The 13,080-nt window shown below is 53.3% G+C and overlaps 1 protein-coding gene across 4 annotated transcripts in view; it reads left to right on the top strand.

Moving 5' to 3' along the window:
* Nucleotides 1-12,779, top strand: part of KCTD16 (potassium channel tetramerization domain containing 16) — a 73,805-nt gene extending 61,026 nt beyond the window's left edge. For all 4 annotated transcript variants that reach the window (XM_054841505.1, XM_054841504.1, XM_054841503.1 and 1 more), the window contains exon 3: nucleotides 12,328-12,779. In XM_054841505.1, coding sequence (XP_054697480.1) covers nucleotides 12,328-12,779 — 452 coding nt within the window. The remainder of the gene's footprint in view (nucleotides 1-12,327) is intronic.
* Nucleotides 12,780-13,080: the final 301 nt, after the last annotated feature.

The following is a 13,080-nucleotide window of genomic DNA, read 5'->3' as shown; positions in this document are numbered from 1 at the left end:
CTGGAGATGTTTGACAGAAGGACGGAAAAAGCAAACACTGTTGGCAGAAGAAAACTGATGCGTCAGTTTTTCATATCAATGTAATTTTCCCAGAGGAAGATACACTTAAATGCCACAGTCCTGATGGCCAAATATTGTTTCTAATCACAGTATTTGGAAAGGGGCGTGCAAAGGAAGGAAGCCAGCAGCACCGAATTACTTCTTCTTCTTATATTGGAAATGCTGAACCGTCAGAGCTCTTCAGCTCTTCCTGCAAAGCAGGCTGTTCGTTTTACTCTTCTTCTTCAGGCTAAATGCTTGATAACCTGTCAACGAAAAATACAGGTGAGAATTGAAAGAGTGTTGCTCAGCTATGCTCTTGCTTCAGTCTGGCCACAATTTGAGTTGGTGGATGAGAAGTGGAAAGGCAGATAAACCTGGATTGCGCAAGCCTGAATGATTTCTGCGGTGCTGCCAGAGGAGGCTTTGGTTAAGCAGACAGCTATGGTTGGGCTGATAGAGAGGTTTAAAAAACCGATTGATTTGAAGAGACCATAATCAGAAACAATTAAAAGTTGACGGATGACCTGGATTAACGATGGAGACGTTTGCTGAGGTATCACCACACATCTTCAGAGTAAGAGACAGGGCAGAGTTTCCCGAACGTGGAAATAACTCACCCAAGGGTCAGGCGTGCTGAACCGCGGCGTCTCCTGCCGCCCTCCCTGCCAAAGCTGCCCGCGCTCCGTCGGAGCCAGCCACGACGTCTGCTCGGAGCCGCTGGGCTGAGGCTGCTCCCCCGGCTTTGCTGATGGGAGGGTGCGGGGCGCCACGTCCCCCGGGAAGGGTGCTGTGAGGCCGGGCTGGTCACCCTCTGCTCGGGAGGTGGGAGACGCCTGGGGCTGAGGAGTCCTCCCAGGACCCGTTCACTGGTTTGGGCAAGGGCCGGGTAGCCCGGGTACGGGCTGGGACAGTACAGCCCAGGTGGAGTCAAAAACACTTATTGCACAGCAAAGAATAAATTGACCGCGGAGGCAGTTTTCCTCTGATAAAAAGGCTTCTGTTGTGAAGTGCACGGAGGAGTCCGTACAACTTGGGGTACATCGCAACGTTCAGAAACGGTCTGACAACGTTGATGACCACGGTTGACCAATTTCTCTAAACGCCTTCTGTTCCTGACCATACTGCTGCTCACACTTGGTGCTTCGCTTTCCACTCAGAATTTTAACTTCATCACATGTTACTTTGAGAAAGATCCATATATAAATATTTTGCCTCATTTAATATGCCTTCTGGTATTTTAACACCAGGTCTCATATTTTCTCCGCCATTTGGGGAATTTATTTTCCCTTACAGAAGTTCATTTCCAGAATTGAGTGTTTTAGGAAAGATCGCAGGAGTGCTGGTAAGGTGACAAAGTGCCGGGAGACTCCTGGTCGAAGTGTACGTGCTGGCTAGGGACGGGCTGAAATTCTCTTGCACGAATCATAGACTTCCCCAGACAGAGCATCCATGGGCGAACAATTCTGGTTTTTACGCTGGGTTGGCAAGTTCAGAAGATTTAAATGGGAAAAAAAAATTAAAATAGAAAATTTAAATTAGTAGAATTAGTAGTATCTGTGGAGAGCAGCTCAAGTCCTGGCCACGGCAGCGCCCAGGCGTCCGCAGCTTCACCCAAGGGCAAAAACCCGTCTTGGGTTCCCGACCGTGCCTGGCAGCAGCCGTTACCTCCGCCGAGTCCCTTCCTCCCCTTCACTGCTGTCTTTGAACATGTGGGACAGTTCAAACCAATAACTTTACTGGCAAGTCCTTCCCTGGTTCTGTTTGCTTGCTGAAATTTTACTCAAGATACTTGATCCTAAATGCAAATAAATCTACCGCGTGTCCGTCCTGCTGCCAGCGCTGATCCCAGAGCCAATTACTTGCGTGGCATTTGTCATTGTTCCTAAGCTTTACCTTGGTAATTTTATTTAGACAGGGGCATTTTCTGCTGATAAATCTAGCTCGATTACCAAGTCAGAATGTATTTATTAAAACACCAATTAGACCTTGGTCTCTCATCAATCACAACACCTTTAATTCATGCATGGATGCAAAAGCTGTTTGAGGCGCCATGCATGCACGAATGAGCGATCTAAATCAAATTGTCACTTCACCGACATTACCTTATCTTCAGACCTAGAGGCAATCAATTTTTTATTTACCATATGAATAATATGTGATATTTTTAAAAGCTTCAACACTTCATTTTTTCGGTGTTGAAAGGCGTGTGGCTTCACAAGGTTGGAAACAAAGGTGAGCGTGGAGGTTAGGGCACCGGCCCCCCAGCACTGAGGTGATGGGACCCCGTGGGATGGCGGGGGGTGATGGGCGGGGGATGATCGGGGGGTGATGGGAAGCTGGCCGGGAAGGGTGGCCCCCACCCTTAGCCAGGCAGCCTCTGGGACCACCCTGTTCCCACCTGCCATGGTCCCAGCTCCCTGGGCAGTGTGGTTAATCACTGCTCACATGGGGATCAGCTGCTGCAATTAGTCCCAGCAGAAGAGATAAAAGGGTGGAGAAGACAGCAAAAGCTGAGAACAGTTCAGAGGCCAAGGTCATGGGGACAAGGAAGAGGAAAAGCGATGTGAAATAGAAACAAAAACCCAACGATAAAAGCCTGAAGAAGTAAGAAGAATAAAAGGTGAAAGGACAATGTCAGTGGACACGAGTGGATTGAGAACGGTAGGATCAGAAAATGGCTCAAATGAGGATGATCGCAGCCTGCGGGGTTGGTACAGCCTGTGCACGTAGAGGTAACGAATGTCTGGATGCTGCAGATATCCCGGCCTGCCTCCAGAAGCGTGGGGTGCATAACCTCTGTGCCCTGCCCGAGGACCTTGTCCGTTCCCAGCCGCGTCCCCTGGAAATGCCCCTGCGGCTGGGGCGATGCCCGTCCCCGGAGGTGGCCGGTGGGGCCGCAGGGTCTGAGCGGGCACGTTTCCCAGCAGCGGCATCCTCCCTCCCTCCCGCGGGACGGTGCCTGGCCGTGCCCGATTGCTGGGGGCACTGGCAGCCAGACCGCCGTGCTGCTGGGGGGGTGCTGCCTTCCGAGCCAGAAAACGCCCTCACGCCTGTTGGTTACTAATTGGTTGCTGTCTCCATATCTGTAGTAACAAACCCACCATTCATTATTTTGTAAGACAGGCTCAACCATCCCTCTTCCTCTGGGGGGAAAAAAAAAAAACAACAACAAAAAAACCCATCTCCACCCCTCAAAAAAAACCCCCAAACCTCAGGAAAAAGGGCTGTGAAAACTATAGAAGTTGAATGAAAGGAATATAAATCTGAGAACAATGAGATCTTCTGCCTGTGAGGTCAGAGCTGCATGAGAAAGCAGTCTCCATCCCGCTGTGCATTCTCACACCCCAACATGTACTTTCATTCCAAATTCAGTAGGAAAAAAAAGTCAAATTTTTGAAATTTCTTTTAGAATAGCAATTTGTAACATTCATTCTGAAATAATCACAACGTTTCTTTTTTTTTTGTCTGAAGCATTATAACAGAAAATTAACTATATGCAGTGTGATATTAAAATTAATATTGTAGCATGGATGTCAAAATGAACGGAGGTGTTGAGGTGATCCGGCTGAGCACTTTCCCAGTGCAGATGTCATCAGACCCACCGAGCTCTTTTAGAACATTTCAATCTCAAGACGCCAGCATTTCTCAGTGAAAACTTGCCCAGGAAGCGTTCAGCCCTCTCTCCTGGGATCTGTCAGAGGTCTGACGCAGCTGGTTGCGCTCCCCCTGCGTTCCCGGGGGGCTCGCAGCGCAAGGCGTGACGGTTCCTTTCCAGGGCAGCACCCGGAGCATTTGGTGGAGGGATTAAACCTGGGGGAGATCCCCCGGGACAGGGAGAGGCTGAAACCGGTGCCAGTCCCAGAAGGGATGCGCCTTTGCGGTCGAACAGCGCTGGCTCGGAAGTCCTTGTGGGTAGCGTTGCAATTTGAATAGCACTGATTTTTCTGTTAGCCGCTTTCCGGGTGAACTAACGCAAAAACCTCCTTCTCCAAGTGTCTGGAAGTCGAGGAGGGGGAGACGTCCCCGCTGCTGCAGCGGAGCCGGGGGGGGGGGGGGCAGTTTTAGCCACCTCAAAGTGCTTCTGCACCCCCCTGCAACGGGAGCATCGCTGCTGCGCTGGGGGGGTGCAGAGCGAAGGGAGGTTGAAGGTCCCGTGCTGCTGCTCTCTTACGCCCTAACTTCTCCCTCCTCCCCGGCTTTCTGCACGCCAGCCGTCCCCCTTCGCGGGGATTTCCCGTTCCCTGCTCGCAGCGTGTTTGGTGCGAAAGAGGGAGAGGAGAAGAGAAGAACTGGATGGCTGATGGTTTGTGTGTCGATTATACATCAGAGGCTTTGCTGCTTCTTCAGAAGCTTCTAATAATAATAATTATAATTAGGGCACTGGGAGAGAAATGTGCTGAGATCAGGGAGAAAAGCAGGAAAGCCAGGCCAGAATTAATTAGCCCCTTTTATCCAAGAATCTCAAAGCATTTAGACATTAATTAATGAATTCTGTGGTTAAATCAGCACGAAGTTTGGTTTGCCACTGGGGTGGTGGCCGGTCTCGGGGCTCAGCACCCGTCCTTGCTCAGCCCTGGGTCCTGCGGGGGTCGGTGCCGCTGCAGATGCCTTCCTCTCGCTGCAAAATGCAGGGAAATGTTCCCTTTTTCCTATCGTCTCTCTGTCATCCTGACAGCACCCAAAACCGGGATGAGGAGACCCAGCCCCACGCAGCAATGCAGCCGGGCAGGGTGACGCTGCTGGGAACCGCGCCAGCCCCCACGGGATGCACGTCCCCTGCGCACCGAAAGCTGACGTTTTGCCGTGGTGGCTAAAGGCTCTCTGCTGACCCGGACCCAAACTCAACGAAATCTCCCACCTACGGCACGTGGACTCCGATGAAACTGCTCGGTGCATGGCAAAATGGTGCCCAAAAGAATCAATTGATCCTGGCAGCAGTTTAATAAAAAGGCTTCTGATATGCAGTGCAAGGGAGTGGCCCAGCTCATAGGGTTTATCTCTCTCCTGGCCTTCTAGGTAGGTGTGGTTTTGCTTTGATACGGGATTTAATAAGAGCGCTAACCGTTCTCTAATTCAGCGATACTCCTGCGTCAGACACCGTACCCATTTACGCGTTACGTAGCAGCGTGCGGCCGAGGCAGCAGCACCGTGCAGCAAGTTACAGCAGTGCTGGTGCGGAGCAGGAGGGAGCTCGTTCCTCTCCGAGGGCTGTGCGTCCTCTCCTGCACTTGTGAGCACGCCGTCCATCCGTGGCGGAGGGATGTCCTGCCGGGACGGCCCGGCCGGGGCCGGGTGCTGCGAGCCCCGGCGTAGCGGGCAGCAGCCTTGGGAGGGCGTTGGCGTGGGGACTCCAGGTGAAGGGTACGAACTGCTCCCCAGAACCACATTCCAAGAAGGGAATAGTTGGGTGAAATGTCCTTTAAAAGCGAACTGGAAAACGCTGGGGAAAACACTTGAAGAGCAGCGGTGCTGTCCTGGCCCAGGGGTGAATGACTTGCCTGGGCTCTTCCTCGTAATGGCTGTGAGAGTTCTGATTTTCTAATTGATTTCAGTTCAGTTTGCAGCAATTGCTTTTAGTTAGCAGCAATCTGCACTTTTTCAGTAGTGCGTCATTGATTTCCTTTTCCGCGCAGTCGCTCCACAGCGCGTACGGCTGTCGAAGGCTGTGCTCCCGGGCTGGAGAAGTTGATGTAGAGCTGAGCTTAAACCCGTGGCCGATCCTGCTCCCGCAGAGGCTGAGCTCACCAGCAGGGTTTGCAATGTGAACGCTGCGTTTACTGGCGGTCGCCTTGACCCCGCGTGGTTCTTGGTGTTGAAAACTCATTGTATCCAGCAAAATAAGGAGTAATGTGTGCCCATGGAAGGCGTGAAGTGCACTGCTCTGCTTGTGGTACAGAATCATTTTCCGATGCAACCTGAGATTTGGCAGCAGCTTCTAATTATGCGCAGATAATGGAGGGGTTTACACGGAGGTGACACGCGGCACAGCCTTGAATCAGCAGCCCTTTGCCTCCCATTCTCCCCTCCACGCTCCAAGACTTCTTTTAAAACTGACTATTTTAAAATAGCCAAACACTGTGTTATTTTCCTTTGGTAGGGGGGCGGCTGAAGTGTTTTGATTTAACATTGCTAGGAAGAAAAAAAAAATCATCCTGAGGCAAACAGCAGTGAATTTTTTTTCTCTAAATCCCAGGCTCTTTTGCATCCCTCTTTACCAAGCGACCGACCTGGCTCGCCTGCTAACGCACGCCGGCTCCTTCTTACCTTTGAGCAGCTTGGGACCGAGCACGCCATCCGTGCTGGTGGCAGCGCAGCTCTGAAACCGTCTCCCCGATTCCCAAAGGGCTTTTTCCTTGCTAACGATAGTGTTGAGGACTTTATTTCTAACAGGCTGCGTTGCAGCCCTGCGTACGGTTATCTGTAATTCCCAAGTCTGGTCCACGTCTCTCTGTCAGACTGACCGATCGTTTTCCCTCGCTTTGATGTCAACTAATTGATGTAATACAGGGAGTAATTTTGTTACTTAAAATGATGGAATTAGATCTCGTGTGATGCGTCTAGAATCTCCAGAGCGTCGTTGCTCTGCGTCCTTACCCCCAGCCTCGGTACCCCTGTGGGCAGGAGGGGTGTCCGTCGCCGAGCCGGGGCCGCTGGCTGGCATGGGCTGCCCACGTGCGTTGTCCGCTGCCTCGGGGATGCCCCGGCGTGCCCTGGCTCCGAGGAGGGGACCGCGTCAGAGCGTGGCGGGGAGCAGAGGCTCTCGCAGCCCGTGCCGGACCGGCTCAGGCGTAGGCAGAGGCAGTTTGCAAAGCGGTGAGTTAGCCAGCTACGCCCGCGCGTTTCATTGGGCACCTGCGACAAAATGGAGCTCGGCTCGCTTGACTGGAGATGGGGTGGTTTTACAGACCTGTTTAACTAACAAAGCCAACTTCCTAGCATGGTAATTACTTTGATCTTGGTTGGCACAGATGTATTTTTCATGTATTCTTAATACTGGAACCTTTCTTTTTTTTCTTCCTCTGGTATCCGAAGATAGCCTAATGAAAATTATTTTTTTTCCCCTGCTTCATTAAATGCTAAAGGGCAATTCAATTTTCTCCATAGCTTTCCCTCTGTATTTAGATTTTCTTAATGGACTGCTCTGGCTAGCCTGATATGTTGCTCTCGTAATGATTATATCAAGGTCTTTTCAGCGTAAAACTTAAGCCCTCTCCATTGTGAAACGTACCCGTCTGGCGATGCCCGCTGCCCACGCGCCCCTGGGGTTCTGCCTGCGTGGCGCTGGGACGAGGCACGGGCAGGGGTGTTAGGCAGGCTGGAGGCAGACTGGCCGGATGGTTTTGAAGAGCGTGTTTAACTGCGCATACAGACTTCCCCACCATTTAAAGCTGTCAAAAACCGCATTTATCAAAAAGAAATCTGTTCACCTTTGCCCGCTCTTTTTCTGCGGAGTGGAGCAGTTGTTGAGGTTGCGAAAAGGAGCTCGCTGGGTTTAGCTCTCCCTGCTGCTGTGGCAGCTGCTCGGCCCCGCTCTCGCCTTTCCCTGGGGGCGTTTGGAGGTCTCTGCCCGCAGCCGCTGCAGAGATGCTCTGCGCACCCAGCGCATCCGCAGCAGGACACCAGCGCCGCTGCCGAGCCCCAGTCCCAGTGAGCCAGCCCAGGCCGGCTCGCCGAACGCTGGTGCTGGCGGGAGGTCTCTGCCCGGGGAACCTCTCCAAACCCCGCGGCTGTTCCCAGCACCTGCATCTCGCCCGGCTGGTGCTGTTCTGCCTCGTGAAGAGATGAATTTCTGTCTCCCAGCTCACCCATGGTATGCCAATCGTTGGTGAATATTCATCAAGTGGAATTAGCATCTATTAGGTCTTAATTAACTTATAAAAGGCTTGTCTTGTGGTAATGAAGCATATCCTCTAGATGTGCTTGATGGCAGCTGGTGGGTCCCCGTGGCCATGCGGCCATCCCTGAGCAGGGTCTGTCCCCTCCGGCGGGGGCACGGGGGCTGGACCCCTTCTTCTTCCCCGTAGCTGTGGAGTTCCAGCAGTGAGGAGGGGTCTGCGACCTAAGCGCGTGCCGAACGGTAGCTCAGGTTTGCAGAGTTTCATTAGGTGATCGCAGCAATGTCCTGCACCGCTGCAGGGGTCTGATGCGCGGGGTCTGGCGTTCGCTGTCCGGGCTCTTTGGGCACTTCAGGTGCGTGTTGGAAGTGTTGTTCCTTGGCTAGGCAAGCGCAGCCCTTTGATTTGGGTTTCATGGGCTGTCCCGTTACTATGGGATGTGGGTGGGCTTTAGCTGAATGTCCCTATGAATTTGCTTAGAAGCTGTTAGGAAGGCACCGAAAACTGCCGCGCTCGGAGCCAGAGGTGGGACGTAGGAGGAGGTTGCACGGTGCGCTGATGGGAACTGACCTGAGCAGTAACCTTTCCCTCTCAACTCATTTTTCACCGTTTTTCAGACTTTGTTCGGTTCAGCGTGGGGTGGGGAAGCAGCAAAGGGGGTGGGAGCACACTCTCCCGGGTGGGAGTGGGTGAGCATCCCCAGCGCTGCCGTCCGGGGCCGTGCCAGGGGGGGAAGCCCGGCGTCCCGAGCAGGGAAAACACGTCGTGAAAGAGCTGGTGGCAGCAGTGGTGCTCGTCGAATGTATTATTTCCTCCGTTAGGATTCACGGTCGTCCTTAAACGCGCACAAGCAGCGGGGGAAAATGACTGACTTTAGGTGGGAAGAGGGAAGCCAGCCGGACGCACTCCCCTCCCGCGTCTCCGTGTTTCCCCAGGGCCGGCCAGAAACACCCTCGCCGGTCCCCTTCCACCCGAGGCATTTTTGCCTTTCGAGCGCTGGCGGTTGCTGGCTGGAATGAACGTTTCGGTGCTCGGGAAGGGCAGAGGCTGCGGAGCGGTCCCTGGCAGGGAGCGCTCGGTACCTGCAGCGCCGGAAACCCCTCACCGAGCTGTAACATCAACTGCAGTAAGGAGCTGCAAATCAATACAGCTCATGGACCTGTTTTTCAGAAGCACGTGAGATCAGGGTTTTACAGAGGCTCAGTTCGTAATGCCTTTGTCAAAGCCCAGCAAATTATGAAAAATTTCAATTTAGCCATTATTGACTTTTTTCAGACAAGATACAGAACAGGTCTTGAAGCAAGTCTATAAATTAAATTTAGCCACGCAGCTCACAGACTGAAAGACTCCTTCATCATTGACAAGGAAGAGGAAGGAAGAGATGAGGAGGGGCTTCCTGACTTGTTTTTACACCTGCTTCTGCAAATCATGCGCACTGTGCTCTGTGGTTGCAAAAAGATGGAGAAAAGGGGGAGCAGGGCAGCAACTATCAGCAGCGCAGTTTTTTAACAGTTAGCTGCCAGGAGTTTGCAAACCCCCTTCCTCCAGCGCCTGCTCCCAAGGCTTGGGGGTTTGAAGTCGGCAGCGACATTTCCCTTTTCTTTTTTCTTTTTTTGCCCCATTTTAATGGGGACCTGTTTCTGGAGCGGTGGCAGCAAATGGACCCCTTGGATCCCAGGAGCACCGGGTGCGACACTGGCCGGGGTTCCTTCTCGTGCTGCGACCAGGGCTGTGTTGCTGCTCCGAAGCTGCAAAGCTGAATTGTGCTTTTCCTGGATAATGTTACCAATCTGCACGAGTTGGAAATGATAATTACATTTTAGCGGGAAGATGGATGCTTCCAAATGACATTTAAATCCATGATTATTGCAGTGGTTTGGTCAGGGAACAGTTGTTATCAATGCCAGCTCTTCCCCTTTGTCACGGATTATTGCGTTTGGGCAGGTCTCCAGCTGAAAAAGAGAAAAATCAAGCCATGTGCTACATGAACCAGGAAATAAATTCCGTGCTATTCAGGGTTCCCATCTCCGCTGGGTTACGCAGATGAAGGGCCGTGTCTCCCACAAGCCTGCTTTGTGCGTGACCGAGCCCTCATGCAGGGGCAGGCTCCCGCAGCGGCGGGCGAGTTGTCCGTCGGGCGCTGGGGGGACGCTGCGGGGGGGACGCTGGGGGTGCTGCCCACCGGGACGGAGGCTGGCGGCTCTGGCTGCACCCTCTTACAGCCAAGGCTGGCTGCGCTATTGAGCCTCAGAGAGGAAGCGATGTCTGGAGGGATTAGGGATGCTATAGCTGTCAGTAATGGAAAAGACAATTTCCCAAACGCCGCTCCCTGGAGCCTGGGGACGCCAGGCACGTTCTGATGCCCAGTTCTCAATTTTATAACGGCTGTATATATCCTTTGTGTTGTGGGAGAGATGTTTATTGACGTAAGTAGCCAATGGTCACCTGAATGCTGCTCGATTTGTTACTTAAGAAAGAACAAATAGTCATATTTAATTGAATGAAAGTATAAAGACTGTGATGATTACAGATGAGAATAATAACAAACGTTTTTCTGAGCAGTGAGAGCAGTATTGTCTGAACGTTTTGTTTAGACACGAAGAGCATCTTGTTTTGTTTTGTTTCATGCCATTGGGAAAGTGTCTGATTTCCTGGGCCGCGTGTCTGCGCGTCCCGTGGTGCTGTCACGCAGGGATGCTGGCTCCCTGGCTCGCCGCTGCTGCGAGGGCTGCCCGTGCTGGCGTGCCTCCCGCAGCCCCCTGCTCGCTCGCCGCGTGCTGGGGATTAGACCGAAACCCCCAACGCTGAATTTCTTTGTGACTGCCAGGATCTTACCTGTAAGATCCAGAAAAAGACGAGTGCGAGCTGCCCGTCCCCAGGATCTGTGTATTCTGCTCTCTGTAGACGTGGCTCTGCCGTTCCCTTCTCAGGGTCACCTTGCTGTAGACCTCCGGCTGCGGTGCCAGCCACGATTCCCGGTAGCGCTGCTCCCTCTGATGGGACCACGCTGGGTGGCAGCACGCGGTGCTGGGAGGAGACGGGGGCAGCGAGTCTGGTATAACCCGTCTGCTGGCAAACCCACCCACCGGCGGGGCGGCTCCGTGCCTGGCAGCGGTGGGATTCTCCCGCAGGGTGTTTGCTGTGAGCCGGCTCGTCCCGGGGTGCAGGGAAATGCCACGGGGCAGCCGTGATGCCTCCCTGGAGCGGTGGTGGTGGTGCTGTGCCCCACCACGGGGCTGGATTCTCCTCTCGGCCATGCAGGAGAGCCGCCGGCACGTGCCGCGGTGCTTAGGGTGGTCTGTTCTGGGGCAGAGCCCCTGGCAGGGCGTTGGCCTGCGCTGGTTCGTTATGTGCGGTTGCTAATGAGGGGTAGGACTCTGCAGTTGTGTGTAATTGTGCGAAGAAGATTGTGGCAGAATCTACGGGTCTTTGATTTTAACAGGGGAAAAACAAGGTAGGGTGGATTTAACGGCATGTTTGGTGCTGTCCTTTGAGGCAGAAGAGCGCGTGGTCCGGGAGGGCTCGAGGGGTTTCAGCAGCCTGGCGTTCCCAGGTCAGACCTCTCGGTCCCCGCAGCCACCTCCGCTACAGCCGGACTTCTTTGCACACCAGCACAGACAGACCCTTCCTAAAACGAGTTTTATTCCCTCCTGTCCAGACTTGTCTTTATGAAGTGCAAACCCAGGAAGATCAGTGCCAAGACGAGCTGTTGGACTCCGTTTTGCGGAGACGGGAGGGGGCAGCAGGCTTTGCCACGTCCTGCCCCTGGGTGCTGCCTTCCTCTGGCAGCCAAAATCTTATCATTTGTTTGTCTGTTTTGAACTAGTAACCTAAACACAAGTTTATTGGCTTCAAAGGAACCCCTCGTGCAGGTAAAACTTGAAGGAATGGATTGGGAATGTCAAAGTCTGAAGTCCTCATTCTGCTTTTTCTCTGTCTTTCCTCAGGCAAAATTCCTGTGGACTTCATCGGGATTTTGTCTTGAGGGAGAAAAAACCCCGCGTGATCCGCTCCGGGTTTGGCCTTGGGTTGGTGGGCAGACCAAATCACTACAAGCCTGGAAGGGCTGAAAATCGTTACAAGCGTGAAAAGCAGTCAGGGTTCCTGACGCGATGGTTGCTCGCTGTGGTTAAACACCCGACTGGGTCCTCGCGTGACCGTTTCTCACTGAGGATCTCAGAACGCTTTCAGACACGCGTTGGATGTCTCAGGGGGGACCTGAGGGACGCGTGCAAGCGGAGCGGATGCAGGAGCTCCAAGGTTAAAGGCAACCAGCTGCTCCTCGAGACCGGGCGGAGGTTTTGCTGACGGTTTGGGGTGACGTTTGAGAAAGTTCCCCCGCGGGTCTCGGCGGGAGCAGCGAGCCCGGCGGTGGGCGAGCAGGCTGTTTGTGGGTGTGGGCGGGGGGTTCAGAGCTGTCGCTAACCCCGGGACACTGTTCCTCTTGCAGGTGAGCCCTCCCGGTGGTCCTCGTCCCACTGCGACTGCTGCTGCAAGAACGGCAAGGGCGACAAGGAGGGAGAGAGCGGCACGTCGTGCAACGAGCTGTCGACGTCGAGCTGCGACAGCCAGTCGGAGGCCAGCTCCCCCCAGGAGACCGTCATCTGCGGCCCCGTCACCCGCCAGCCCAACATACAGACTCTGGACCGGCCGGCCAAGAAGGGGCCGGTGCAGCTGCTGCAGCAGTCCGAGATCCGGAGGAAGAGCGACCTGCTCCGGACTCTCACCTCCGGCTCCCGCGAGTCCAACTCCAGCAAGAAAAAAGCGGTGAAGGAGAAGCTGTCCATCGAGGAGGAGCTAGAAAAATGTATCCAGGATTTCCTCAAAATCAAAATCCCAGACAGGTTTCCGGAAAGGAAACATCCCTGGCAATCCGAACTGCTGCGGAAGTACCACCTATAGGCTCAGGGTGGGGAAAGCACACGACCTTATTACCATTAGGGCAAGATTCTAAGTGATACGAAAATAATTCCCGATATAATTATTTGTTAGGTCACCAAAAAAAAAAAAAAATATCCATCTCTATAGTACTGCCTAATTTGCCTATTTCACCTTAACATTTATAGTCATAGGGTAACGATATTTTTCCAGTCGTGGAAGCACAATGACAAACGCTTTTGTTTGTAAACTCTGAGTCTTACACAAGCTGAATACCTTAAGGGCACGACCATAGCGACAACAAGAGATGCTCACGTGCGGATGC

The sequence above is a fragment of the Grus americana genome, chromosome 14 (genome assembly GCF_028858705.1).
Source record: "Grus americana isolate bGruAme1 chromosome 14, bGruAme1.mat, whole genome shotgun sequence".
NCBI classification, from domain to species: domain Eukaryota; kingdom Metazoa; phylum Chordata; class Aves; order Gruiformes; family Gruidae; genus Grus; species Grus americana.
This window is presented reverse-complemented; position numbering and strand designations above follow the sequence as displayed.